This window comes from Phoca vitulina, unplaced genomic scaffold, assembly GCF_004348235.1.
Source record: "Phoca vitulina isolate PV1807 unplaced genomic scaffold, GSC_HSeal_1.0 scaffold22, whole genome shotgun sequence".
In the NCBI taxonomy this organism is placed as follows: domain Eukaryota; kingdom Metazoa; phylum Chordata; class Mammalia; order Carnivora; family Phocidae; genus Phoca; species Phoca vitulina.
Window position 1 is genome coordinate 18385273 of NW_022589725.1, and position 25696 is coordinate 18410968.

The following is a 25696-nucleotide window of genomic DNA, read 5'->3' on the forward strand; positions in this document are numbered from 1 at the left end:
CGGGGGCGCTGGGAAGCCCAGCGCCGCCGGTGTCGCAAAAGCGTCGCGAAGGCGTCCGTCCTTGGCGGCTCCCGGCCACCTGTATAAGCGAAGCGTGCTGGGGTTTGAAAACCGCAATGGAGGCGGCCGAGCTTTTCGGACGTTGCGGGGACTCTATGGAGAGGTGGCTCGCCGGTGCCCCAGGCTGCTGAGCTCTCGCCGCCTGTCTCCTCGCGGCGCGGCGGCAGGGCCATGCTGGCTTCGCGCGTGGCGCGCGGCTCGTGGGGGGTCCTTCGCGGCGCGGCATGGGCGCCAGGGGTGCGGCCAGGCAAGGGGCGCGCCCGCGGGGCTCTGCTGCGCTCGGTGCCCGGCTGCCTAGGCTGCCTGGTAGAGCGCTGGTGGCTGCGCCCGGCCGCGCTCGGCCTGCGGCTGCCTGGGGCCGGCCCACGGGGCCACTGCTCCGGCGCGGGGAAGGCGGCCCCCGAGCCCGCAGCTGGAGGGGACGCCGCGGCGGAGCCCGGGAGCGGCCGATGGGGCCAGGCGAGCGCCGCCAGCCTGGTACGTACCGAGGAGGAGGCGGAGGGGCAACCCTGGGTCGGGGTCGCGGGCCCTCACGGGGATCGGACTTGGACGTGAATAACGTGCTCTCACTGGCCCAAGTCAGACGTTTCTGTTCCAGAACTTGTAAACGGTTCCCTGAAGAGGAGTAACGGGCAGGTCATTCAGTTGGGATGAATTTCAGGGGTGCTAACCGAGTCCATCTTCAGTCTCGGCGGTCAAGTTAGAATCTCTCCTTTCCTACCCCCCCCGCTTCTGTCCGCACCTTTAGCGGGGTCGGCCTCAGGATATTGCATTGGTAAAAATAGCCTTCACTTGTCTTATTAAGTCTATTTTTAATTCTCTGAAGCCATTCCCCAATGTTTAGGGCAAGTTAGTAGGAATCTTTAGAAAAGTATACAAGCCTATTGGCTTGTGTAGGTTTGGTTCACTATCATCTGACTTTTGGTAACCTTATATATTATAAGATGAAAGATAAATAAGGCGTAATTAAAGGATTCTTTAATCTCTAATTGTAGAAAAAGATTACAACTCTCTTTTTGAGGTAATGGAACGAGATATTTGTCCACTTACCTTCTGAAATACTGCCCAAGCAGAAGACACCAGAGCATGAATGTGGGAGAGCTTTTGATGTCATGTTAGCAAGACTCATGCAATTATTACATCTTCAATTGTTATGTCTTCAGTGGGCCCTTGTACTGCTTTCATCAGTTGTACAGCATGGGTTGAGGTGGCCACTTCCTGGCCGGGGTCTCAGCTCCACTAATAGCTAAAGTATGTCGGGGTTTGAATGCTGGATGCTTTGAGGTTGCCATATGGTGGCTGAAGTCCTTCCCAGAACGGCAGTAGTTGGTCGAGTATGCCACAGGTTATCTGGTTGGGTAATCTCAGATTAGCTCTCTTAATTTTAATTTAGAAACTTTTGCAAATTTAATGATTAGAAATTAGTGAGGTACTTTAAAATGTTTTATGTGGAGCTAAAAAGAACTCTCACTGTTCCAGTTACAGTTCTGTTGATTAATTCACCAAATGAAATGATCAGGCTATTTGCAACTTTGTCTTTAATTTTGCCCTATGGATATTTCTGACATTAATTTTGGGACTCTGTTTTGACCTTTTGCTTTGTGATTCCTTTTTCTCAATCATGAACTGTGTTGTTTTTTTTTCTTCCCCCTCTGAGTTGCTGTAACATTGGATAAGTGTTTGACTTATTCTGTACCACATTATGGTAAACAGCCTTATCTTTTTTCCTCTGGATTATGAAACACTCTGACCTTTGAACTTAAATTTGGAGTATGTTCCCAGAATTTTCCCATTTAATTACATAATGTGGTCTACTTTCAATTAAGGGTCCTTGAGTAGAGGTTTGTACTGCTTCTTGTTTCGTGATTGTTTCCTGGAGAATTTGAAGTTTTTCTGTAGCTTTCAATGGCAGTGTTCTGCCGTAACAACCTCATTATCCCTCCAACTAAGGTGAACATTTCTTACCAGTTTGTTTATAAACACAAATTTAGTATCTTTAGAGAACTGCTTTTTCTTACGGAATGGTTCATGGAATTTTAAAAAATTTCTTTAGAAATGGAAACTCACTTTTTTAAAAAAATCAAAGTTAAGGTTCAGATTAATTGGTTACTGATTAAGAGTAGGGTTAGTTTGTGAGTAGATAGTCCCGTGGGGTAGAGTTGGCAACCTTCACCAGTGGAGAAAAAGTCCAGGCTTTAGGGAGACATTTTCTTGGTATTATTTCTGTATCCTATTGGGCAGGGTATCTTAGCTCCACTAGGGCGAGGCTTTTAAAGTTGAAATATTCTCATGAAACAGATTTTGTTTGGCAAGGAAGTAATGTTCTTCATAGTAGCTGAAAAAGAGCCCTTTTGTTAGTGCCAACTTCAAACAGCTTGGCTCCAAATGAAGTTTCAAGGAATCCTAAAGCCCTCAGATTCTAGGTGGGAATCTTAACATTTTTTTTCATGGGTATTTTGAACAGATTTACAAAATTTCTCTTTATTTCCTAAGGATCTCAATCCCTGTTTCCAGCTCCATTTTCTTCCAGCAATTATCCATTTAGTGATGAGATCATGGAATTAAATTTTCTTTCCTTTTCATCGTGTGTCCATACACTGTATAGCATTTAGCCTTCTTTTGATGGGTATGTGCAGAGGGCTTAAACATTTTAAGCCAAAATGCCTGGGGTTGATAATTTGGCTTTTTTTTTTTTTCTGACACTTCATCTAGACTGTTTATTTGAAGTATAAGATCTTTTTGAGGTTACACTTTTAAAAGCAGAGTGTTTTAAGGTTTGAATTCTAATCATAAAGTCCTATATTAAAGCCTTGACCTATATGGTAAATAATACATGATTGTTCTTTTCTCTCTTTAGGAAGTATGTGTGTATATATACACACACTCTATAAATAGCAGATACTTTACTCTATGGGCATATGACATATCTTCATCTTCTGTATTCTGGACAGTTTTAGAGCTATGGTCTGTAAACAGAATGGATTTTAAAATTCAGAGTACTAAATTTAAAGTTTATGTAGCTTCTGGCTCTAAAGTTGGTGTAATTTTTGGTGTATTTTTCTAATATAGTTAAAGTATGAATTCATAGCATTTAATTTAAATTTTGATGTCTTTGTGTTTCAGTATGAAAACCCATGGACAATCCCAAATATGTTGTCAATGACAAGAATTGGCTTGGCCCCAGTTTTGGGCTATTTGATTATTGAAGAGGATTTTAATATTGCACTGGGAGTTTTTGCTTTAGCTGGGCTAACTGATTTGGTAAGTTGTAAATGCATTCCCTCTGTTTTGCTCCCCTTTCAAATCCCAGTGTCTCTGGTACACTGAAATAGCACAGACTTAGTCTGCTTTTCCCTGGAAGGAAATCCTCAAGATGAATTTGACCTAGTACTTTGTATAAGGACTTGTCTTTAGCATCTGTGTGGGACTTTTTATTTTTTAAGGGATTTAAGGAAGGAAGTGAAAGTTGTTGGGAGGCATAGGAGCGGGAGCTTTTTACTCTTGGTTTTTAACTTTTCTGTAAAAGAAAAACCCTTAGAAATTCCGAAGGAGCCAAGTATATGCTTTAGGGATAGAAATAAAGGAGAGAAGTTGTGAGACTCTTTTTCTATTTATTGTGATAGAAATACTCTGATCTTTACAATAGTTGGTTTTACTGTGGAGGGGGAAACAGTGGGTCAGTTATTGTGACCAGGGAGCTTGGAGAGGTCAGAGCTCAACTCAGGTTTATGCTGGTGGGAGGATGTAGGCACCCACACAGATTTGGTTTCTGATCCCTGCTTTGCAACCCTCTGATTACCCAGCAGAAGATCCTGCCCTGGGCCAGGCATTAGGCATCCTTCCTTCTTCCACTCCGCCAGTAGATGGACAAATGAAAAAAGAGCCCCTTTACATCACTGTGTCAGTTTTGGGGGAGGGAAGGATTTATTCGGGTTATATCAAATTAGAACTTGGAAAATAATTTTATAACAGAAGGCAACATATGTGTAAAATAGGCTTTTGTGGACTGACCAGCCATCAGCATGTATGACATTACTTGTCTTTATCACCCACCTTGTTGCATAAGGGATTTGAAATGATTTTTAAAATTACATGTCCTACAAAAACCCAGTTGAGGAAAGTGGTAGAAAGATAGAGCAAAAATTTAAGATCAGGGCAGTTAGCATGTAGAAATAAAGACATTATATCCTTATATAAGGCTGGTCTGAGCACCCAGACAAGGCAAGAATGATTTGATGCCTCTTCAGACTGATTTATGTTTGGAAAGTATTGCTTGATACTTATTTAGTGAGAATGAAGATAAACTAATTTTCTATAAATAACAGTTGTGTAGTATCTGTAATGTCAGCTATTCCCTTTGAGGTTCACAGAAACAAAATTCCTCCTGCCCATTAGCATTGGTGAGCAATATAGAATTAAGTGAAGAATGTGCAGGGTAAACAAAGGAGGACATTGGCATTATTATATAGCATTTCCAAATATGCATCAAAAATAGTCTCTCAAAGTGGTTCCCACTTTTTTTTTTCCCCCCAGGTTTAGCTCCTGTTTGTCACTATTTCTCCCCATTCTCGCAGTCTCTCTTTTTTTTTGTCCCTGCTTTTATCTCTGAAGCCTGAAGGTCTCCCACTCAGACACACTCCAGGTCTGTCAAAGGCCATTATATTGATAATGGATTTTTTTTTTTTAAATGTAAGAGACAAGATCGTTTTTAGTTACTGGATTTGTTTTTCTTTTGCTTGTACCTTTTTTTAGCTGCCACATGAGATTGCAATACTCACTGAACTCAAAGAGGCCTCATTTACATTTTTCTAAATATATATGACAGTGTATGTGAAAACTTGAGCTATCTGGTACCATATTTCACATTTACTTTATGGAGGTTTTGATGCCTCTAGATTGGCCACTGGGCAGATGGCAGGAGTCATGGAGAGTTTAAGCAGGGGAATGACAAGGCCTGATTTATGTTGTATATGGGAAATAGGTTGTAGGAAGGCAAGAATGGAAGCAGAGAGGCTGATTAGGAGGCTTACAGTTACCTAGGGGAGTGGCAGTGGTAGTAGCTTGGACTGGGGTGGGAATTTGGAGAGAAGTGAATGAGTGTGGGGTATGTTTTGAAGATAGAGTTGATATGTCAGTGGATTGCATATGTGCAGTGAGAGAAATATGCGTGATAGGCTGTTACTTTTTTGTTTTCTTTTCAACAACTAGTGCATAAAGGTAACAATTTTGTTTTTGGCATGAGCAACACTCAGGGTAGGACAGAGTAGAAAAGTACCAAGAGTTGTGCCTGTCAACATAGAGGTATCAATTGGGTAGTAGTAGTTGGGAGTTAGAAAAAGTCAGGGTTAGAGATAAATTTGAGAGTTATCAGCATATGGATGGTCAAGTCTGGGTGATGTCATTTAGGCTGGGTTAAAGAAGAGAAGGGGTCAGAGAAATGAGCAGTACGTGGAGCAATAGAAAAGGAGCCAGTAAAGGACACTGAGAAAGAACATTTGGTGAGAAAGGAAGAAAATTAGGCCATCAGGTGTCCCAGAAGTTAAGTGAAGACAGGGCTTCAATTGTGTTCAGGTCAAGTATGCTAAAAATGGAGAATTCATTGGTGATCTTTATGAGCACCATCTCTAGAGGAGTGGGGACAATCAGAGTGGATTGGCAACAAATGTGAGGTGTAATGACAATAGATGTGGCTTTGAGAAAGTTTTGCTTTGTAGGGGTATTGGGAAGTGGGTCGAAGAAGGGTAGTTTTTAAAGCTCTATATACTGGGGGAATTTTTGTTGTTAATTAACTGGTTAATTAAATGACCGGATAGAAAGGAGATTGATGATGCAGGAGAGATGGGGGAGAAGAGAGGCAAATCACAGAAGGTGAGAGGGCCTATGATCATGAATCAGAGAAAGCAGAGAATGTGTCTGGATGCAGTAAGTAGGTGGTGGATTTGTGGGTAGGAATATAAGGGAGTGCTAACAATCTGCTTCTGTTTTTCAAGGAAAGTATGGATATGATCATGAGTTAGAGTGAGAGGCTATGGGAGAAGGAGGAGTAGGCTTGAAGTGAGAACAGACAGTGTGAAAAGAAAGTAAACAGGCAGGTGTGGGATTGGGAGGCAGTATTGAATGCCCATGGGAGATTTATGATCCCGAATTTGAAGTGAGATCAGTTAGCCCACTTACGTATTCTTGGGCAATGGTCAGCTGGTTAGGTGCAGGCCTGGAGTAAGTACATGGATAGTTGTGTGTAAGAAGGGTGGAGGGAGAGTGAAGTAAGGGAGTTACAGATGTTTGCAAAGGAGCAGTGAAGTTGATGACCTTGGAATCTAATGTAGGTAGAGGAACAGGGAGGACCAGATGGAAATGCTAGTGAAAAAGTGGAAGGTTAAGTTCCTTGAGATCAAAAACTGAACTGAAACCTGAATCTTCCAAGGCCCCAATGCCCAGTTCTAGGTACTTTCTGTTAGACATTGTTACATGTAGTATATTTTATAAGAAAATAGGTTCTTTCAGTTGTGTAGTAATAGCTAGTAACTGCCTTTTTTGCGGATTTACTGAATACTAAACAAGTATTAATTCCATTATGTGCTGAAGACAATCAGCCCTTTGAGGTAGCTTATACAGATGAGGAAAGAGAAGCTTAGGCCAGATAATTTCCCCAAGGTCACATAGTAAAGGGCTGACCCAGGACTTGGACCAGTTATGTTCTGCCAAAGAGCAAGTTCTTAACCATTATGTTCTGCTGCCAAAGAGCAAGTTCTTAATGATAGGCCTGTTACTAACTTACTGGAATACTTGAGATAGAATTTATTTATCCTTTAAAATGTACATGTTAAATTATGTCTAAATTAATTTCTCCTTGGTTCTTTCTCCTTGGAAATAGGACTAGAAAATTAAAAAATTTGTTGAAGCTTGAAATTAAAGTGAGGAAAGCCAGGTAGAAACTTGGAAAGCCAGAAAATAACCTCCCTTATTTAATGGGAATAGGTGGTAGATACTTGATTTCAATTCATCTTGTGGCTCCAGGGTGATCAGATCTTTCCATTTCTCAAGTGAAACTAGAGATCTGGATTTTTGTGGTAAGACTTTGAATATTTAAATGTTGGCAGCTAATTTACAGTTTTAAAAGCTCTGGGCAGGTTAAGCAAAAAGCTGTTTGCAGGACCCATTTGGCCCATTGGTAACCATGTATGACCTCTGCTTTAAAATATAATTGGTTTCTAGGAATAGTGAATAAGTAATTTGCATATCAAGATTTTTAAGTAGGCCAGGTACAGAGGATTGATTTTTTTTGGTAAGATTTATTTATTTTAGAGGAGAGAGAGAAAGCACACACATGCAGGTGAGGAGAGGGACAGAGGGGGAGAATCTCAAGCAGATTCCCCGCTGACTGTGGAGTTGAATGCGGAGCCTAATACAGGGCTCGATCTCACGACCCATGAAATCATGACCTGAGCCAAAACCAAGAGCTGGACACTTAACCGACTGAGTCACCCAGGCACCCCTGAGGATTGACTTTTTTATTCATGTACAATTCATGGAATTAACAGTTGCACTAAACAAAAAAGAAAGATAATAACAGTGAAAACTTAAGAGTGTTGGATCAAATCATAGAAAAGTAGGTAGGAGTGAAAATCAAAGTCTTGCAGTTAAAAGGTAGTTCTTGTAAGCAAAAGCAGCTATTTTGGCTGTAGTGAAATAACCCAAGGCTCAAAGGAGGGGCTCCCAGTCCATGTTCTGTCAGCCATGCTTTCTCTGGGTTTTTTGGGGGTCCTTTAAATCTCTAAATTTGTGTTTGGATTCAACCCACAAAGGGGCCTTATGAAAATAAAAGAAATACCGGAAGGCCTTGAGAAAGAAAAGTACTGTAGAAAAGTGAGATTGTTTTTAGACCAGTTGGTAATTTGAAAGCTAAACATATACCGGTGAAAGAATGAGAAGGTTTGGGGGTAAGAAACAGAAGAGGTTTTATTAACATTTTATGAAAATATAGTTGTTATTCTGGTATCTATTAACCTTCAAGATATCTACTCTGTACCTATTATGACATTTATTTAAAAAAAACTTCTATTTTCAGTTGGATGGATTTATTGCTCGAAACTGGGCCAATCAAAAATCAGCTTTGGGAAGTGCTCTTGATCCACTTGCTGATAAAATACTTATCAGTATCTTATATGTTAGCTTGACCTATGCAGATCTTATTCCAGGTAAGAACGCCATCATGCGTACTTTTAAATAGCATAGGGAAGAATGACATTAGTCAGTTTAGGATTTCTCTTGACTGAGAGACAAATAATTTTTGTTCCAAAAGTGTATTTTTCAACTTTAAACTGTTTCCCTAATTCTAAACCATTGAATTGTTTTGCTTGTCAAGCTGTTATTTTACTTTAGAATTTATGTCCTTATTTTACTAGTAGAATCTGTTGTTTTCTTAGATTGTTTAAAGTTAAATTTAAGCAAATATTATTTCACATTGCCAATTCATATTAGTTTAGAATTTTTTGAAACAGTATTTTATATTCTTACTTAGTGCCTGGCTTTTTGAAAGCAATTTAAAGTTTTCTTAAGTCTATTACTTATTAAGTGCAGTTTAATCATAAAAAATGAGAGCTCTGAAATCCTGAAAATGTTTATAAAATTTTGTATTACTAGTTTTACTTAGACATTGTTATGCAATTTCAAATTACATATATATATACACACACATATATATATGTATATAGTTTGTACATTATCTGAATACTCTTTCTAACAAAATTTTATGATCTTTTGCTTTTTATTTTGCATGCGCTTTTCTGGTTGTTCATTTTCTACTTAAGCTGTATTTCTCAGTTTTTCTCCCTTGGTTTAGATTAAACTTAATTTCCAAGTGTTAGAATCTGAGAATGAAGCAAACGCTGCCACATGGTCTTTCAATGACATGTTATTATTGCCATTTGATAGGAAGAAGTGTAATGGCATTTCAGTCTAGTATAGTCTCCTCAATCTAGAGGATCTTTTTCTCTCTTACTTTTAGGCTTTTAAATTCCCATACCAAATTAAAAAATAAACTGGATTAATGTTTATATTTATGTGCTTCTTTGAAAGTCAGAATTTTGGTGTATATATGGTTGGGGGTGTTGAAGGGGCAGGGGTACTCTCATTCTAATATAATTTGTGGGGGCGGCGAAAGGAACCTAAGGAGCATTCTATTGACATTATTCAAGATCCAAATGATCTGGTTTTTTTTTTTTTTAAGATTTTTATTTATTGAGAGAATGATAGAGAGCATGAGTAGGGAAGAGGGTCAGAGGGAGAAGCAGACTCCCCGCCGAGCAGGGAGCCCGATGCGGGACTTGATCCCGGGACTCCAGGATCATGACCTGAGCCGAAGGCAGTCGCTCAACCAACTGAGCCACCCAGGCGCCCCGATCCAAATGATCTTGTATGTGTGTGCATGTGTGCACATACTTTCAGGCCTCCAATTTTTTAGAGTTATTTTGTATTTTGTTGTATTATTTTACAAAGGTTGATCAGATATTTCCCTTTTGAATAAAGAAATTGTATCCAGGTTTTAGCATAATAGATCATGTTGCTGTGAGATTTACCTAAATAATCGGTGTAGGTTGCTTTGCAAGCTGAGAATTCTTTTTTGCTATTCTGGGAATTTCTGTTGTCTCACTTCTGTGTTGGGTCTATTTTTCCAAGTTCCCGTGGCTTCCTTGTTGAGAGTTTCCTTTTGGTGGAGTGCAACCTCCTGTTGTTTCCTGTCTAAGGATGCAGTGTGGCAGCTAGAGTTTTAGAGGTCCACAATGGCTTTATTCTAAAGACGTTGAAAATATTTTGTCTTTATGCTACCCTCCATACTTGATTGAGATTTGAATTGGGCATAATTTTCAATTGCAGATCATTTTCACTCAGAATTTTGAAGACCCTGTTCTGTAGACTTCCAGATTCCATCTTGCTGTTGAGAGGTCTCATGCCATTCTGGTACCTTTTCCTTTATATGTGGTTATGTTTTGTATTGGAAAGTTTTTAGGATTTTTTTGTTTGTTTACATTTTTTTCTAGTTGATGTTTAGAAAAAATTCTCCTAAAAATTAATTTTCTAGCTATTTCTGTGGGTACCACATTATCCCAGCACTTTTTTTTAAAAAAGATATTTTTGGGGCGCCTGGGTGGCTCAGTCGTTAAGCGTCTGCCTTCGGCTCAGGTCTGATCCCAGCGTCCTGGGATTGAGCCCCGCATCGGGCTCCCTGCTCCGCGGGAAGCCTGCTTCTCCCTCTCCCACTCCCCCTGCTTGTGTTCCCTCTCTCACTGTGTCTCTCTCTGTCAAATAAATAAATAAAATGTTAAAAAAAAATAAAATAAATAAAAAAATAAAAAAAGATATTTATTTATTTGAGAGAGAGAGAGAGCAAGCAGGGGGAGGTGCAAAGAGAGAGGGACAAGGAGATTCTTATGTACGGGAGCCCGACTTGGGGCTCGATCCCACAACTTGGAGAGTCAAAACCAAGAATCGGACACTTTAACTGACTAAGCCACCCAGGTGCCCCCATCCCATTTTTTTATTGAAAAATCTGTACTTTCCAGGCTCACTGCAATGTCCATATATACATGGGTCCATTTCTGGGTTGTCTTAATTGTTCCCTACTGATTTGTCTGTTACTGCACTAGTACCATCCTGAATTGTTACTGCTTTGCTAAAAGTCTTGATACCTGGTAGAGCAAGTCCTTCCACCTTTGATGTTCTTACCCCTTTCCATTTTGTGTGTAAATTTTATTTTTTTAATATATTTTAAGTTTATTTATTAAGCAATCTCTACACCCAATATGGAGCTCAAACTCAGGACCCTGAGATCAGGAGCCCCACGTTCCACAGCTGAGCCAGCCAAGCGCCCCTTGTGTGTAAATGTTAGAATCAGCTTTTCAAGTTCCCCAGAAAAGCCTGTTGGAATTTTAATTGGGATTGCATTTAGTTTATAGATCTATTTGAAAGAATTGATATCTTTATAATATTGATCTTCCAGTCCACAAGCATGATATATTTACTCCATTTAGTCTTTTTAAAATGTCAGAATGTTAGTTTTCTTCAGAGAGGTAATAAACAGTTTTGTTATTAGATTTATTCCAAGTTGCTTGGTAATTTTGATGCTTTTCTAAATGGTAGCTTTTTACTATTTCATTTTGTAGTAAGTGCCTATTGTTGATGAATAAAAATCAATTCTATTTCTGATGTTGATTTTTGTGTCGAGCAAAACTTGTTAAACTCTTATTCTAGGGGTGCCTGGGTAGCTCAGTCAGTTAAGCGTCTGCCTTCAGTACAGGTCATGATCCTGGGGTCCTGGGATCGAGCCCCACGTCTGGCCCCCTGCTCAGCGGGGCGTCTGCTTCTCCTTCTCCTTCTGCCCCTCTCCCCCCACTCCTGCTCTCTATCAAATAAAATATTTTTAAAACTCTTATTCTAATAATGTAAATTCTCTTGGATTTTCTACATCGTCAATTATGTATTGTCTATAATTAATGATAGTATATTTCCAATTCTTTTCCAATTCTTTTGCCTTTTCTTTTCCATACTGCACAGTACAGTGTTGAATAGGAATGGTGTCTGTGTTTTGTTTCCAGTTTCAAAAGGAAAGTTATCAACATTTCACTATTAAATAAAATGTATCCTTTTTTCAGGTTATGGAAGTTCACTTCTATTGGGAGTTTGCTAAGAGTTTTTATTACAGTTAGATATTGAATTTTATCAAATTCTTTTTCTTCTTGTATTATGAGAGTCATTTTTTTTTCCTTTTAAACTGTTAATGTGTTATGGATTACATTATTGTTTTTCTAATGTTAAACCAACCTGAAATTCCTGGTATAAATCCAATTTGGTCATGATAGATTATGAAAATATTGCTAAATTTAGTTTCTAATATTTTGTTGAAGATTTTGTATCAGTATTCACAAGATACTGATATATTAGGTTTTACTATCAAATTTATACTGATCTCATAATAAGAGTTAGGAAGTCTAGGTTTTTTTTCCCCATTCTTGGGAGATGTTTGTGTGAAATTGCAATATTTCTTCTTTAAATGTTTGGTTGAACTTATTGAAGCATTGAGGACTGGAGTTTAGGAAGGAGTTTTCAAATAGGTGATTCATTTTTTTTTGTTATAGGATGATTCAGATTTTCTGGTTCATCTTTTGTCTGTTTGGTAAGTTATGGTGTTTTTCTAAGAACTTGTCCATTACAACTACATTTATAAAGATTTACCATTAACTATTTATGGTATCCACGTTAACTTTTTGATGTCCTTAGGATATGCAGCAGTGCCCCCCTTTTCATCCTGATTTATTAGTTATTTGTCCCTTCTTTGTTTTTTTTCCCTTGAATTGTCTTAACAGAGGTGGGTCAGTTTTATGAATCTTTTCAAAGAACCGACTTTGGGCTTTGTCTGATATGCTTACTACTTCATTAAATCTTGCTCTTTTACTTCTTTCTCCAGGTTTCCCTTGCTGTTCTTCTTCCAAATTCTTTAGATCGGTTCTGTTTAGTAGAAATATAACGGGAGCCATATATGTAATTTTAAAATTTTCTAGTAGCTATATTGAAAATCAAAGAGAACAGGTGAAAATAATTTTAATAACATTTAACCTACTAGATAAAAAATATTATCATTTCAATGTGTAATCCATAAAAAATTAGTGAGTTTTTCTTCATACTGTGCTCTCAAAAGCCAGTGTCTAGTTTTCATTTTACAGCACTTCTCATTCAGACCAGCCACATTTCAGGTGCTTTATTTTCCCACGTGGCTAGTGGCTGTTGTATTGAACAGCACAGCTGTAGATGAATATTTAACTCATTTCTTTCAGCTTTTCTTTTCTAAAGTTGGCATTTAGGGCTGTACATTTTGTCTTGGGTATCCCTTTCACCGCATCTCGTATGTCGATAAAAGTATTTTTGCCATTATTGAGTTCAGAATATTCTATTTCCATTATTTTCTTTGACTTAAGGGGTTAATAGAAATGTGTATTTATTATTTGTGAGTTTCTCTGGCTATCTTTTTATTATTAATTTCAAGCATAATTACCTTATATCCAGAGAACATGCTCTGATTTTAGCCCCACAGGCCAGTATACAGTAAAAAAATTTTTTTAAAGATTTTATTTATTTATTTGACAGAGAGAGAGAGATCACAAGTAGGCAGACAGGCAGGCAGAGGGAGAGGGAGAAGCAGGCTCCCTGCTGAGCAGGGAGCCCGATGCGGGGCTTGATCCCAGGACCCTGGGATCCTGACCTGAGCTGAAGGCAGACACTCAACTGACCGAGCCACCCAGGCGCCCCTACAGTCAAATTTCATAAACATTTATATGTGCTTCAAATGAGTATGTATTCTGTGGTAGTTGGGTATGATGTTCTATATATAACAATTTGGTCAAATTTTAAATCCTGACATTTAAATGTTTACTGACTTCTTTTTTCTGTTTGGTCTGCTTGTTTGTCAGTTACTAAGAGAGTAGGTTAGTTTCCTTTGTGTTTAGTTTTACATTATTTTTCTTTGTAGTCTGATTTTTGCTTTGTGTCTTTGAAGTCCTGCTGTTAAGTGCATATACATTAGATTTTTTTGTCTTCTTGGTAAATTGAATGTTTTATTATGAAGTGTGACCCCTCCATATCTTCAATAATGATCAGGTCAATGTTTGCCTGATAGATAAATCACTTTCAATTTCTCTGTATCTTTATATTTTAGATATTTCTTATAAATAGCAGAAAGACAGATGGGTTTTCTTTATTTTTATCCAGTCTAAAAATATTTTATCTTTCAACTGGAACATTTAATCCATTAACATTTACTGTGATTACTATTATTTGTGTAGCAGTCTTCCATTTTATGTGTTTCATTTGGCTCATATGTGCTTTTCAACATCTGTAAAGATTTTTTATCATTATACTTGTTTTCCCTCTGTGCCAGTTTGGCTCTGTTATACTCTATTTCCATTTAGTTATTTTCAGAATTATATCATTCATCCTTATCAAAGTTCAGTGTTAATGAATCTGCACTCAGCCCTGCTTGAGCTCCATTTACTGCTTTCTCAACTTTGGTTATTGTTGCCATACTTTAATTTTATATACTTCTTAAACCCACATGATACTGTTTTTACTGTGTTCATTTAGATGTATCTTCATATTTACTTTTTTCTGGCTTACATTGTTTGATGTATCTCAGACCTTCCATCTTGGGATCATTTTCCTTTCATCTGAAGTGTATCTTTAGAAATTCTTTTAATATTGGTCAACTGGTGGTACATTCTTGCCTTTGTTTCTCTGAAAATATTTTTATTTTGCCTTTATTCTTTTGTATGTATGAGAACATTTTATTCTTTTGTGTGTGTGAGGATATTAAGTTCCACTCTCCAAGCAGATTTCAGTTAATACAATACAGTATAATCAACTACAGTCACCATATTATACATTAGATCCTCAGACTTTATTCATCTTAAAAGTGGAAGTTTGCACCCTTTTATCAACCTCTCCCTATTTCTCCCGTCCTCCAGCCTCTGGCAGCCACTTTTTTCCTTGCTATTTCTATTTCAACTTTTATTTTATTTTATTTTATTTTATTTTATTTTATTTTTATTTATTTTTAATTCCACATGTAAGTGATACTGGGCAGTATTTGTCTTTCTCTGATTTTGCCTTTGTTCTTTTTTTTTTTTTTTAAAGATTTTATTTATTTATTTGAGACAGAATGAGAGAGAGAGAGAGCACATGAGAGGGGGGAGGGTCAGAGGGAGAAGCAGGCTCCCTGCTGAGCAGGGAGCCCGATGCGGGACTCGATCCAGGGACTCCAGGATCATGACCTGAGCTGAAGGCAGTCGCTTAACCAACTGAGCCACCCAGGCGCCCTGCCTTTGTTCTTGAAGGATATTTTTATTGAGTGTAGAAGTCTGGGTTGGTAGTCATTTCAGCACATATAACATATTATACAATTTTCATTTCTGTTGTTGGTATAAAAGAAACTGCTAATCCATTCTTTTTTTGAAGTTAACTGTTTTTATTCTGGCTGCTTTTAAGATTTTCTCGTTTGTCTTTGGGGTTTTCCATAGTTTCATAGTAATATATCTTGGTATGAGTTACTTTTTTATTTATCTTGCTTGGGATTTGTTGGGCTTTTTATGATGCCTTTAATCAGTTCGAATTAAAATAATTCTTACTAACAAACGTAGAACTGAGAAATTTGTCTTCTCTCCTCATTCTCTTTGTGACTTTATCTTTTTATTCCTTCACTGTCATTTTAGGCGTGTTTTAGGGGGAGAGCTGTATATATGTTATTTCGCATCTTCTTACTTTCATACTGCCTGCATTTTTGTAAAAGTTCCATCCACCTTCATCTGAATAGCTGTTTCCTCAAGAGTAAGAAATGTGCTTTCTTCCTCAGCTAGGATAATAAATAATTCTGCTTTTCTTCTTGCTTTTTCTATGGGAGGAGAGATTAGGATGAAAACAACTTGATTTGTTACATTTGTAGCAGTCCGGGATGTGAGTCTAAGTTAATTTCTACTTATGTGCATTTGTTCTGCCACATTTACTAAATTATGATTCTTTTCTGTATCTTGTATTATTTCTGGTTTGCTGTATAGCAAATTCTTATTGCTGGTTTGAATCAATTTCTGGAATAATTCTGTTATTTTTCAGTGCAATAACCTTTGGTATTGATAATGAGCACTTGTGATATGTAAAAGTGACTTTGTTTTATTAATTTCTCTTGAATGCTAATAAAATTAGCCTCTAATGTACTTCTTTATTGCAGACATTACCTATTTCAGAAGGGTTAGCAAGTAGGGAGGAAAACCTTGGAGCAATCCCTGACCCGTTTTATACACTCTTATCCTGACTAACACACTATTATACTCTGATAGGCAAAATGAAAGCTGTTTTAGCCCTGGAAGAAAAGGGAAGGGAAGGCTGGAGAGAAAGGAGGAGCAGTTAGAAGATGCAAAAGCCAGGGAGAGGCCTTAGACATCACCTGGTGAGGCAGGGTCCCAGCCTGGCTGTGCATGCAAATCCCCCGAGGAGCTTTCTTTTCTTTCTTTTTTTTTTTAAGATTTTATTTTTTTTATATATATTTTTAAAGATTTTATGTATTTATTTGAGAGAGAATGAGATAGAGAGAGAGCATGAAGGGGGGAGGGTCAGAGGGAGAAGCAGACTCCCTGCTGAGCAGGGAGCCCGATGCGGGACTTGATCCTGGGACTCCAGGATCATGACCTGAGCCGAAGGCAGTCACTTAACCAACTGAGCCACCCAGGCGCCCCTTTTTTAAGATTTTATTTATTCATTTGAGACACAGAGATACGGGGCAGGGAGAGAGGCAGAGGGAGAGGGAGAAGCAGGCTTCCCGCAGAGCAGGGAGCCTGATGTGGGGCTCGATCCCAGGACCCTGGGATCATGACCTGAGCCAAAGGCAGACGCTTAACCATCTGAACCACCCAGGCGCCCCTCCCCAAGGAGCTTTCATCTGTGTCTGTGAAGCTCTCCCAAGGTGATTCTGTGGTGGGCAGTCAGTTTGGAGAACACTTGATTTTTGTTAACTTTCCTTTCTCCGCCAGGCTGTTAGAGAAGGTAAGCTGAGTCCGGAGATGCTAATTGCGACTCACACGGCTGGGTTGGAGCCTCGTACACTGACCTGAGCATAGGCTGTGAATTCCATAGACCTAGGTTCCATTCCTAGGGCTCTGGCTGTACTGCTTCCTGTACTGTTTACTAGTGGTTACAGTACTAGTACTGGTTGTACTACTCACTAACTGGTGACCTTGGCCAGGTGATATAATTTGCCTAAGGCTTGTTTTCCTCATTTGTAAAATGGGGATAATGATGGTCCCTGTTTTGTGGAGTCGATATATAGATTAAATGATAATATGTATGAAATGCTTAAAACAGGGCCAGATACTCAATAAATGGTAGTGTGGGTTGTTACTAGTTAGAACAAGAACCCGTCTTTGCAGCGTATTGAATTGCCTCATCTCTTTTGCAGAAACTTCTTATTTAGGATTAAGTCCTAGTCTCTTTTTCCCTGTGATGATGAAATATACCAACAGGTGTTTACTCTCTTCTAAAGTTGTGTTTAGGAGGTTTACTCTATGTAATTTGCATGAGTTTGCTGTGTCTTAAAATCTGATGGTTAGATTTTGCCACCTAATGATTGCTGTAGAAAAGTCTGTTTTACAGACAAAAAAATGCTCCTAAAAATCATGGCTTGCTTGTTTTGTTATTTGGCTCATACAGCTGTGTCTTCTGTGTGCTCCAAATGCCATGACTTGAGTGGTAGATAAGCATTTTCTCTTTCAAACAGTCTTATCATCAAGGACTAGGCCAACGATCTACACTTAACATCATAGTCGTAACCAACAGAGATTTAAATTGTAATCTGTAATTGAGATTTTGCTCAAGTTGCAGAACGAATAGAATGTCAGAACTGGAGAGGATCATAAATATGATCTCAAAAGTAATTCATAGAAGAGCTGTTTGGAAGTATTATGGAAGGGATACACATGACCCTGTTATTTTAGTTTGAAACAATTGAGTGTCAGGATTTTTTTCTTTTTTAAAAAAATATTTTTTCTAATAAAAGCAATATATGTTCATAGTTAAGACTTCCGACAGTGTAGAAGGATGTGAAAGGAAACAGGACCTCTGCCCTCCCATTGTTACTCAACAAGGGGGCAGGGCTTCTTTTGGGTATCAGTCTAAAATATTTTGCTGGCTCTGGCTTTGGGGCCATGCTGTAGAATCTTTTAGAGGGGGTGAGGAGGAGCAGAGGGAGAGGGAGAGAGAGAATCTTTTTTTTTTTTTTTATGTTAGGCTCAGCATGGAGCCTAACATGGGGCTCGATCTCATGACCTTGAGATCATGACCTGAACCTAAATCAAGAGCTGGACTCCTAACTGACTGAGCTATCCAGGTGCCCCCCATGCTGTAGAATCTTAAGAATAATGAGAAAAGTATCGACAGATTGAATTCTTTTTAAGTTAGAATTCATTGAATGAATGGGGCAGGAGAAGAAATAGCAGTTACCTGGGTAGGAACTGACCAGACAAGAATGAAAATATTTGGCTTTTCCACAAGTGTTACATACAGCAAATTTTACTGCTTATAAAATAGTCTGGAATGTAGAAGCCATCAGAGCTCCTGAGTCGGCATAGTAGTTTGAGTCTTCCAGTATCTTTTCCAGGCTCTACCATCTCATTCATTCCATATGTAAGTATAGTAAGCATGGTGATCATTTTTCCAAATTCACAAGGCTGAGAGGTCACAAAGGAGATAGTGGGGGCTGAGTACAGCCGACACTGATACTAATAACCTACAGCTTAAAAACATGCAAGAGGGAGAAAAGGCAGGAGGACTGACATTCTGAGAGGCAGACATAGTCCTTCACTTGGTTTGAGGGTAGGTGGAAGAAGAATATAAAAATCAGTGGTTCACTATAAGGACCCTAAACCAAATCCATAAGTATTTATTTACAGCATTTTTATTTCTATGAAATACCAGTTCATAAGGCTGAGTGAGGCTTTATTGTATGTGTAATATCAGTAAATTTCAAAATCCCAATCAAAATTATTTTATTTTTGATTTTCAGTTCCACTTACTTACATGATAATTTCGAGAGACGTAATGCTGATAGCTGCTGTTTTTTACGTCAGATACCGAACTCTTCCAACACCGGTGAGTCTGTTTAAAAAAAATCCTTTTATTATTACTTACAACTTAAGGCAAAAAAAACTCCAAAAACCCACTGCGTTGTATCCTGAGTTCCACTTTATGGGAGTAATTTATGGCCATTATTTTTTGATCCTTTTTTCAAGAATTTTTTAAAACCACACATAAGTGTGTCCTCTTGCTATTTGAATCACCCACAATGGTAGTTGTTCAGTGAAAACATGAATGATCAATTTTAAAAAGGCATGTATATGAGTCAAACCTTTTTAGTTGATAGCACATAAAACCCAGACCAACTCCGCCCTGTCCCTAGCAGCAAACTGTTAGGAGTGTTTGTGTAACCAAGCCCCTTTGCTGCCTGATTTAGCTCCTACCATGGATTGTCTGGAACTAGTTTTTAAAATCACAGTTGTATGAATACAGAATGGTTTGTTTGCATATTTATTCATTGCTGTACAGATACTTGATCACATAGGCATAGCATAATAATCTTATCCTTTGGTTCTGGATCCAGTGAACATAGCAGGATCTTACTCATTTCATTTTTTAGCCTATGAAAAAAAATAGCAATAAGGGAGATTTATTGAGTTTATTTAGAGAACAGATGTCGTCAGGCAGACTTTAGGATAGTTACTGTGTTAGAGTTTTCTAGGGATTGAGATCTATAAATTAAAAAAAAAAATCTGTTTTCAGTAACCTGTGTATGATTTATAAGGAATATAGACACTGCTCATTTAGGGTAATAAAAGAAGATGCAGATAAAGGGCTTGTCTAGCATGGAGGCAGGCATACGATGTAAATATTCAGTAACTGTTACCTACATATAATAACAAAATGATTGTTTTAAACTTGAATGATAAATTGAATAAACTTTATCTTTTTGTCCTCTGCCAGCGAACCCTTTCTAAGTATTTCAATCCTTGCTATGCCACTGCTAGGTTCAAACCAACCTTCATCAGCAAGGTAAGAGACACGCACATCCTTTCAGGTTATTCCCTGGTAAATGTTTATTATAATGAATATAAACCTCAGTCTATAGCTGCTGAAAATGAGACCTATTTCAGTGCACTGACTGTAGGAGAGAGAGAGTGAGGTCATTAACCCAGTTCTTTTGTCCTTCGAGCTTTTTGGGTCTTTAGTATACGCATTGTGTTTTGCATTGGTGGTCTGAGCATTTAAGTCCCTGAATGAGGTATTAGGGTTACCGTTTGGGAAGGGGAAGGGGGTGGAAATGTAATCACGTCTTGGTTGAGCTACAGAGAAATTATGGAGGTTCCTTTGTAGTTTCAGAACCCTCCTTTCTGTGGTGAAAACACCGTAAAATCGGGCCCTTCGTTTTCACCATTGATTATTACATGGAAAGGATAGGAAAAAGTTGTACTTACTAATAAACAGCTGCTACGCTTAGTTATTCGTCCTGTTTTCCCGAGCCCCTTGCAGCACAGTAACCATGCCAGCCTTTGCATACAGAGAACACACCATTAATGACTCTCAAGGCGTTTCTGTTTTCCTCGTAGCCTTGATAAGTTCGTTCTAATCATCCTTTTGTCCTGTCCCTTGTGACAGAAGTTTAACAGGTTAGGGACACAGATCATCTTTGGGACAGAGGGGTTGTTACTGTTATACCTAAAACTCCCTGGGGTGGACTTTTACCTACATTTATGGGGTTTTGTTTTTTGTTTTTTTAGATTCAAGTGACTTATATTTGTATGGGGTACAGCAGTTAGAGTGTAGCACTGCTTAGAAAGGGACTCAGGTGCAAGAAGTTCTCCAGACAATTTTATTATTTAATTTTTTAAGATGAAGTGGAATCCTTGTCTGTTGGTTGCAGAATGGACGGTAGAACAGAGATGCTTCTTGCACATTTCCCACGGCTTCATCCTTCACACCCTCTTCCCCAGCACGCTTCTCAGGATGAGTAGGCAGTCTCCAGCGCACTTTTGGTTCTGTTTTCATCCTTCTCTCCTCCATGCTGTCTTGTAGGGTAGGGGAACATACTTATTTCCTCCAGAGCCTCTTCTCATGGAGATGAATGCATTTCAATTTTCTGACCTCCTAGGGTTTGACATTTGGGCAAATGAAGGAGAGCACTGGATGAAGTGCTGGGGAGTCTGGGTTCTGGGTTCCATCCTGTAACCTGCTATGGCTGCAGGCAAGTCACTTAGCTCATTACATTTTCACCGGTGAAGTGGTAGCTTTATTATTTCCATATCCACAGGGCTATTTTAACAGACAACTGAAAAAAGGCCAAGAACATTGCAACATTATTGAATTGCTGTGGAAATTCAAGGTAGTAGTATTTTCTGACAGATGCCCTTATCCTCACTGTAAAGGGCACCTGTGCAGACAGATGAGCCAGTTAGTGAAGTTGCCCCTTGGGTGTGAATGCCAGCTTCTTTGGCAAGGATATTACGACACCACGCCCGCCGAGGGTACATCATGTTACAGCATGATGGGCTGTGCCTTTGTCTCTTGAGCTTGAAGCAGGATCTCCTTGGCACTGTTTATTCATGACTTTTGTTTTGTTTTAGGTAAACACAGCAGTCCAGTTAATCTTGGTGGCAGCTTCTTTGGCAGCTCCGGTTTTCAATTATGCTGACAGCATTTATCTTCAGATACTGTGGTAAGCTAAATGTAGAATTACTCTGAGAATGTCAACAAAATGGCTTATTGTGACAGTCTTAGAATTACTTGGTTCTTACCATGTTTATGGAGCACCAACCGAGTAAAGTTGGGGGCTATATTTTATGACTGATACTATTCTGAATACTATCATGCATGGGATATAGAAATTACAGGAGTTTTCATGCAAGTTAAAAGGGATGAGAGAGATAGATAAAGTATTGGGGTTTTGGAGGAGGGAAGGATACTTGATTGCAGGAAGGGAGAAGAAGGAAAGCCTCAGGAAGGAAGTGGCATTTGAGCAAGAGGCCTAGTGGGTTTGCACAGGGAGAGACTGGGGGAGGTAACTGGGGGTGAAGGACGGACTCTGAGCAGGGTCAGGTATAGGAGAGCGGGTAGGGGAAGGTGCATCCAGCCTAGTGGCGCAGGGGCATAGTGGGAGGGGAACTTGGAGAAAAGAGTTTGATTTTTATTTTATTATCCTTACTTATAGCTTTGAAATGTATCACCGTGAAAATATGTCGAATGCAATGTGTCCGAGTCCAGGTGTGCCACACTGAGCTTGAAGCCCTGTATTTTAGTACACTGTAACTCTAATTAAAGCCTTGCTGCTTCAGTCTGAGCCAGAGTCAGTTAAGCTAAAGAAGCGTTAAAGATGGTACACACGCTATGTGTACATTTTGTCTGATTCATCCTACATCTTTTGATAGAGGACCGATGCCTTTTTTTTTGAGTATCGGTCTGTGGGAGTTTTTCTTGACTAAACTACATCCATAATACAACCTCTCTGATGTTTTTATTTTCTGTTTCTGTTTCTTTAAAGTGATATAGGAACTTAAGACATTTACAAAGCAATCTAAGTATAGAAACTTTCTAGATTTTTACCATTTTTCTCCAACCTTTCAACAGTCATATTGCCTACTTTGACAGTAGTTTTTAGCAACTCACCTTGTTATAAAGTATTTCCAAAGTATCCCACTTAGTTCTCAAATATAGCAGCTCTTCCGGCATGTATGTTGCATTGGTTCAGGTGTGAATTTAGATGATCAAACTGGCACAGACAGCTTTGGGATCAAACAAAAATAGAGTTTCCATGATCTCCTGCTCAGCTGGTGGAAGCAGACACGCACGGGTGCACTAAAAAGTAACCTGCTAGGCCATGAGCACTCAGCAAGCCATGCGCATCACTCATGGAACTTCGAAGAGAATCTGGTGAATCTGGCAGTTAACTTAAGGAAAAATCATTTAAAAAAAAACCAAACAAAAGCTGGATTTTATTTAAAATGACTCAGATATTCGAATTCTGCAGGAAATAAAAGCTCGATACCCTCGGCAGCAGGGAGCAGTGGAAAGAGCATAGGGGCTCTGGACGAGGCTCAGACGCGGTTCTGTGGCCCTAAGCAAAGTTCCCTGGGGCTTCATCTGCCTCTCTGTAAGAGAAGGTTGCTGTGAAAAGAAAACGGTGGCGTAAGACACCTAGAATAACGGCTGGGTAGAGGTGACAATGGCCAGTATTATTTTTTTTGGGCTCATTAACTAGATTCTGTTTGAGATTATCTTAAAAGCAGCAGCTTTAGATTCCTGGAGCTAAAAAAGAATTCCACGCATGGCCTTTTTGCTTTTTAAATAACTTTATTAAATGTATTCTTTGTGATTTTCCTGGTTACTGTGTCTTAGACTTGATAACTAAAACTTTCTTTCTTTCTTCCAAAAAAGGTGTTTCACAGCTTTCACCACAGCTGCATCAGCTTACAGTTACTATCATTACGGTCGAAAAACTGTTCAGGTGATAAAAGGCAGATGAAAGCCATCCATCGTCATTAGTGAGGAAGCGGTATACGTCGTCGGTGGCAGGGCGAGGGGAAAGCTACAGGAGCTTCCGTAGTTTGGGGTTCAGCTTGAAAAAGGACTTGTCAGAACAAACCATGTCATCAAAATTTAAGTAATGTGCTTTGAAAATAAGCTTGATCATGGGCATATGCAGAATTTCCAATGTATTTTTAAATACAAATAAAACTATAATTTAGAATTTTTTATCTTAGGTTTCTTGATTAATTTATAAGGTACCAATTATTCCAATTATCGTCAGTCACTTTTTAATGCATTTTTAAGAAACCTAGTCTAGAGCATGGAAACTGAAGTTGCCACTTCTGTTTAACAGAATTTAGATGGCTTACAAAGCACTAGGGGATTTACTGGGTTTAAGTATCTATCCGACACAACTTGGCTACACAGTCTTATGTTTGATTTTTAGAACTGTGTACACATAATAGTTTGTGTGGTTAATATTTGATCATTTAGGATTAATGACAGTAAAGGTAGCTTAGTTGTGGATGAAGTAAACTTGTAAAGATATTTAAAATGCAGTAAGTTTTGAAAATAACAAATGAGATCACAACAGAAGGTATTCAAGTTCAGTAGTCTTCCAACCTCTCAGGTGCCTAGTAGTCTATGTATCAGGATAGCAAGTGACAGAGGTGGTTGAAATATGAAAGCATGTCCATTAGCCTACACCATCCAGGAGGCAGTGAGTTATAACATGCCTTCCGCTGTTTCTAACGTAGCAATGTTTGTATGATGTTGGAACCTGTACTCACATGTTATGTAAATAATATGAAACTGTATATTTTTCAAAGGTTTTTTAAATTTTGGGGTATCTTTTGTTAAGATATTAAAGGAATAAAAGAGCTGGAAAAGTGCCTTCAGTGGTGGTGTTCTGTTTAACGTGCTATGATCCTCACTGTTGAAGTTTTCTGATTCCTGAAGTCCATTCAGATACATCACTTGCACTTACATTGTAAAAATAATTTGTTTGGGACCATCTGACTTAAAGTCCTTACTCTCACTACACCGTCATGTTTGGAAGAGTGGGAGGCGCAGAGAGAGAGGGAAGAGGAAGACGATGGCTGTTGCTGGTTGCTTCCTCTTACCAGCGGAGGCCTGTTGCTGCCCACTGTCCCAAGTGTCCTGTGGAATTGTGCAGTGAGCTTATCCAAACAGCTTGTCGAGCTGTGTTAAGATGGGAAGTTAAAAGCAAAATTCATGCCTGTTGGCGGTGGCATCCGGGGATCAGTGTGCCCCTCTCTTGCCTTCGGTCCTGGCTTCCTTGTTCCCAGGTTAGCAGCCAAGTTGCCGTTGGCTTGAAGCGCACTGAAGCCTGCAGCAGGGGACCGTGTCCCTGAATCCGATGGACGGTGGTGGGAGGGATGAGGAGGGTGGCCTGTGGCTGGCCGTTCTCCCCTTCCGGAACCCCCTGTGTAGTCTCCTAGCTTGGGAGGCGGGGCGGCTAGAGCTGGAATTCCCACCCAAGAGGCACACTGAACACATCTTGGCACTAGCAAAGTGGGAGCACAAAAATGTTTTAAAGTGAGAGAACTCGAGATAAATTATGGGAGAAATGAGGGTTTTGCACTTCGTTACGTGTATTTCCTGGCTCAGTGTTGATGCTCTTTGGAGTTACTTATGTCTTGGGCCCATAGTCTCTTCAGTATGACGGTCTTAATCTGGCTCTGGTTAATAAACCTCAACCCTAAGAAAAATGGTGCAAGTTTCTTGAGGGTTTTAGATATTGGACTGTTATACACCATGAATTCTGCTAGTTTACAAAACACTGGAATTGTATTAGGCAGGTTTGTATATTCATACAGAGCCAAGCACGACAAATTCATTTTGGTGCTTCCATATAACTGATTCAATCCTGATAGTAAGCTAATAAAGGCATTGAGATGATTAGGTGTCTGTAGTCCATGCTAGTCACATTTTTGGCTTTTGCTTTCCAGTTTTTAATCAGGAGCTGGTAGATATCTTAAAAGATTGCTTAGTCCAATTCTCTTGGTTACATATCTGATGAAACTTGCTTGGGATCCGCCTTAGAATTTTGGGAAGCCTTTTCTAAACTTCAAATACCTATTGAGGTCAAACTTGGATATATTGAGTTTCTGCAGCATGGTTTTGGAAACGATACGTGGGAATCAAACTTAATGGGTTTTGTTTGTTTTTCTTAAAGATCTTATTTATTGGGGCGCCTGGGTGGCTCAGTCGTTAAGCATCTGCCTTCGGCTCAGGTCGTGATCCCAGGGTCCTGGGATCGAGCCCCGCATCGGGCTCCCTGCTTGGTGGGAAGCCTGCTTCTCCCTCTCCCACTCGCCCTACTTGTGTTCCCTCTCGCTGTGTCTCTCTCTGTCAAATAAATAAAATCTTTAAAAAAAAAAAAGATCTTATTTATTTAAGAGGGAACACAAGTGGGGGGAGGGGCAGAAACAGACTCCCCACTGAGCAGGGGGCCTTAACCCAGGGCTCCATCCCAGGACCCTGGGATCATGACCTGAGCCGAAGGCAG

The 25696-nt window shown here is 39.3% G+C and overlaps 1 protein-coding gene across 1 annotated transcript; it reads left to right on the plus strand.

Annotated features, from left to right (window-relative positions):
* Nucleotides 1-93: 93 nt before the first annotated feature.
* Nucleotides 94-24055, plus strand: CRLS1 (cardiolipin synthase 1). The gene is made up of 7 exons (XM_032419440.1): nt 94-537; nt 3184-3321; nt 8129-8258; nt 18656-18741; nt 19630-19698; nt 21267-21358; nt 23074-24055. Exons 1-7 carry the CDS (start codon nt 232-234, stop codon nt 23159-23161), a joined length of 909 nt encoding a protein of 302 aa, XP_032275331.1. The 5' UTR covers nt 94-231; the 3' UTR covers nt 23162-24055.
* Nucleotides 24056-25696: the final 1641 nt, after the last annotated feature.

Bases quoted from the DNA above. Each gene is read 5' to 3' on its own strand.
- CRLS1 (XM_032419440.1), top strand. From the start codon at position 232: ATGCTGGCTTCGCGCGTGGCGCGCGGCTCGTGGGGGGTCCTTCGCGGC. The intron at 18,742-19,629 runs GTGAGTCTGTTT...GTCCTCTGCCAG, and splicing joins ACCGAACTCTTCCAACACCG to CGAACCCTTTCTAAGTATTT. The intron at 21,359-23,073 runs GTAAGCTAAATG...CTTCCAAAAAAG, and splicing joins ATTTATCTTCAGATACTGTG to GTGTTTCACAGCTTTCACCA.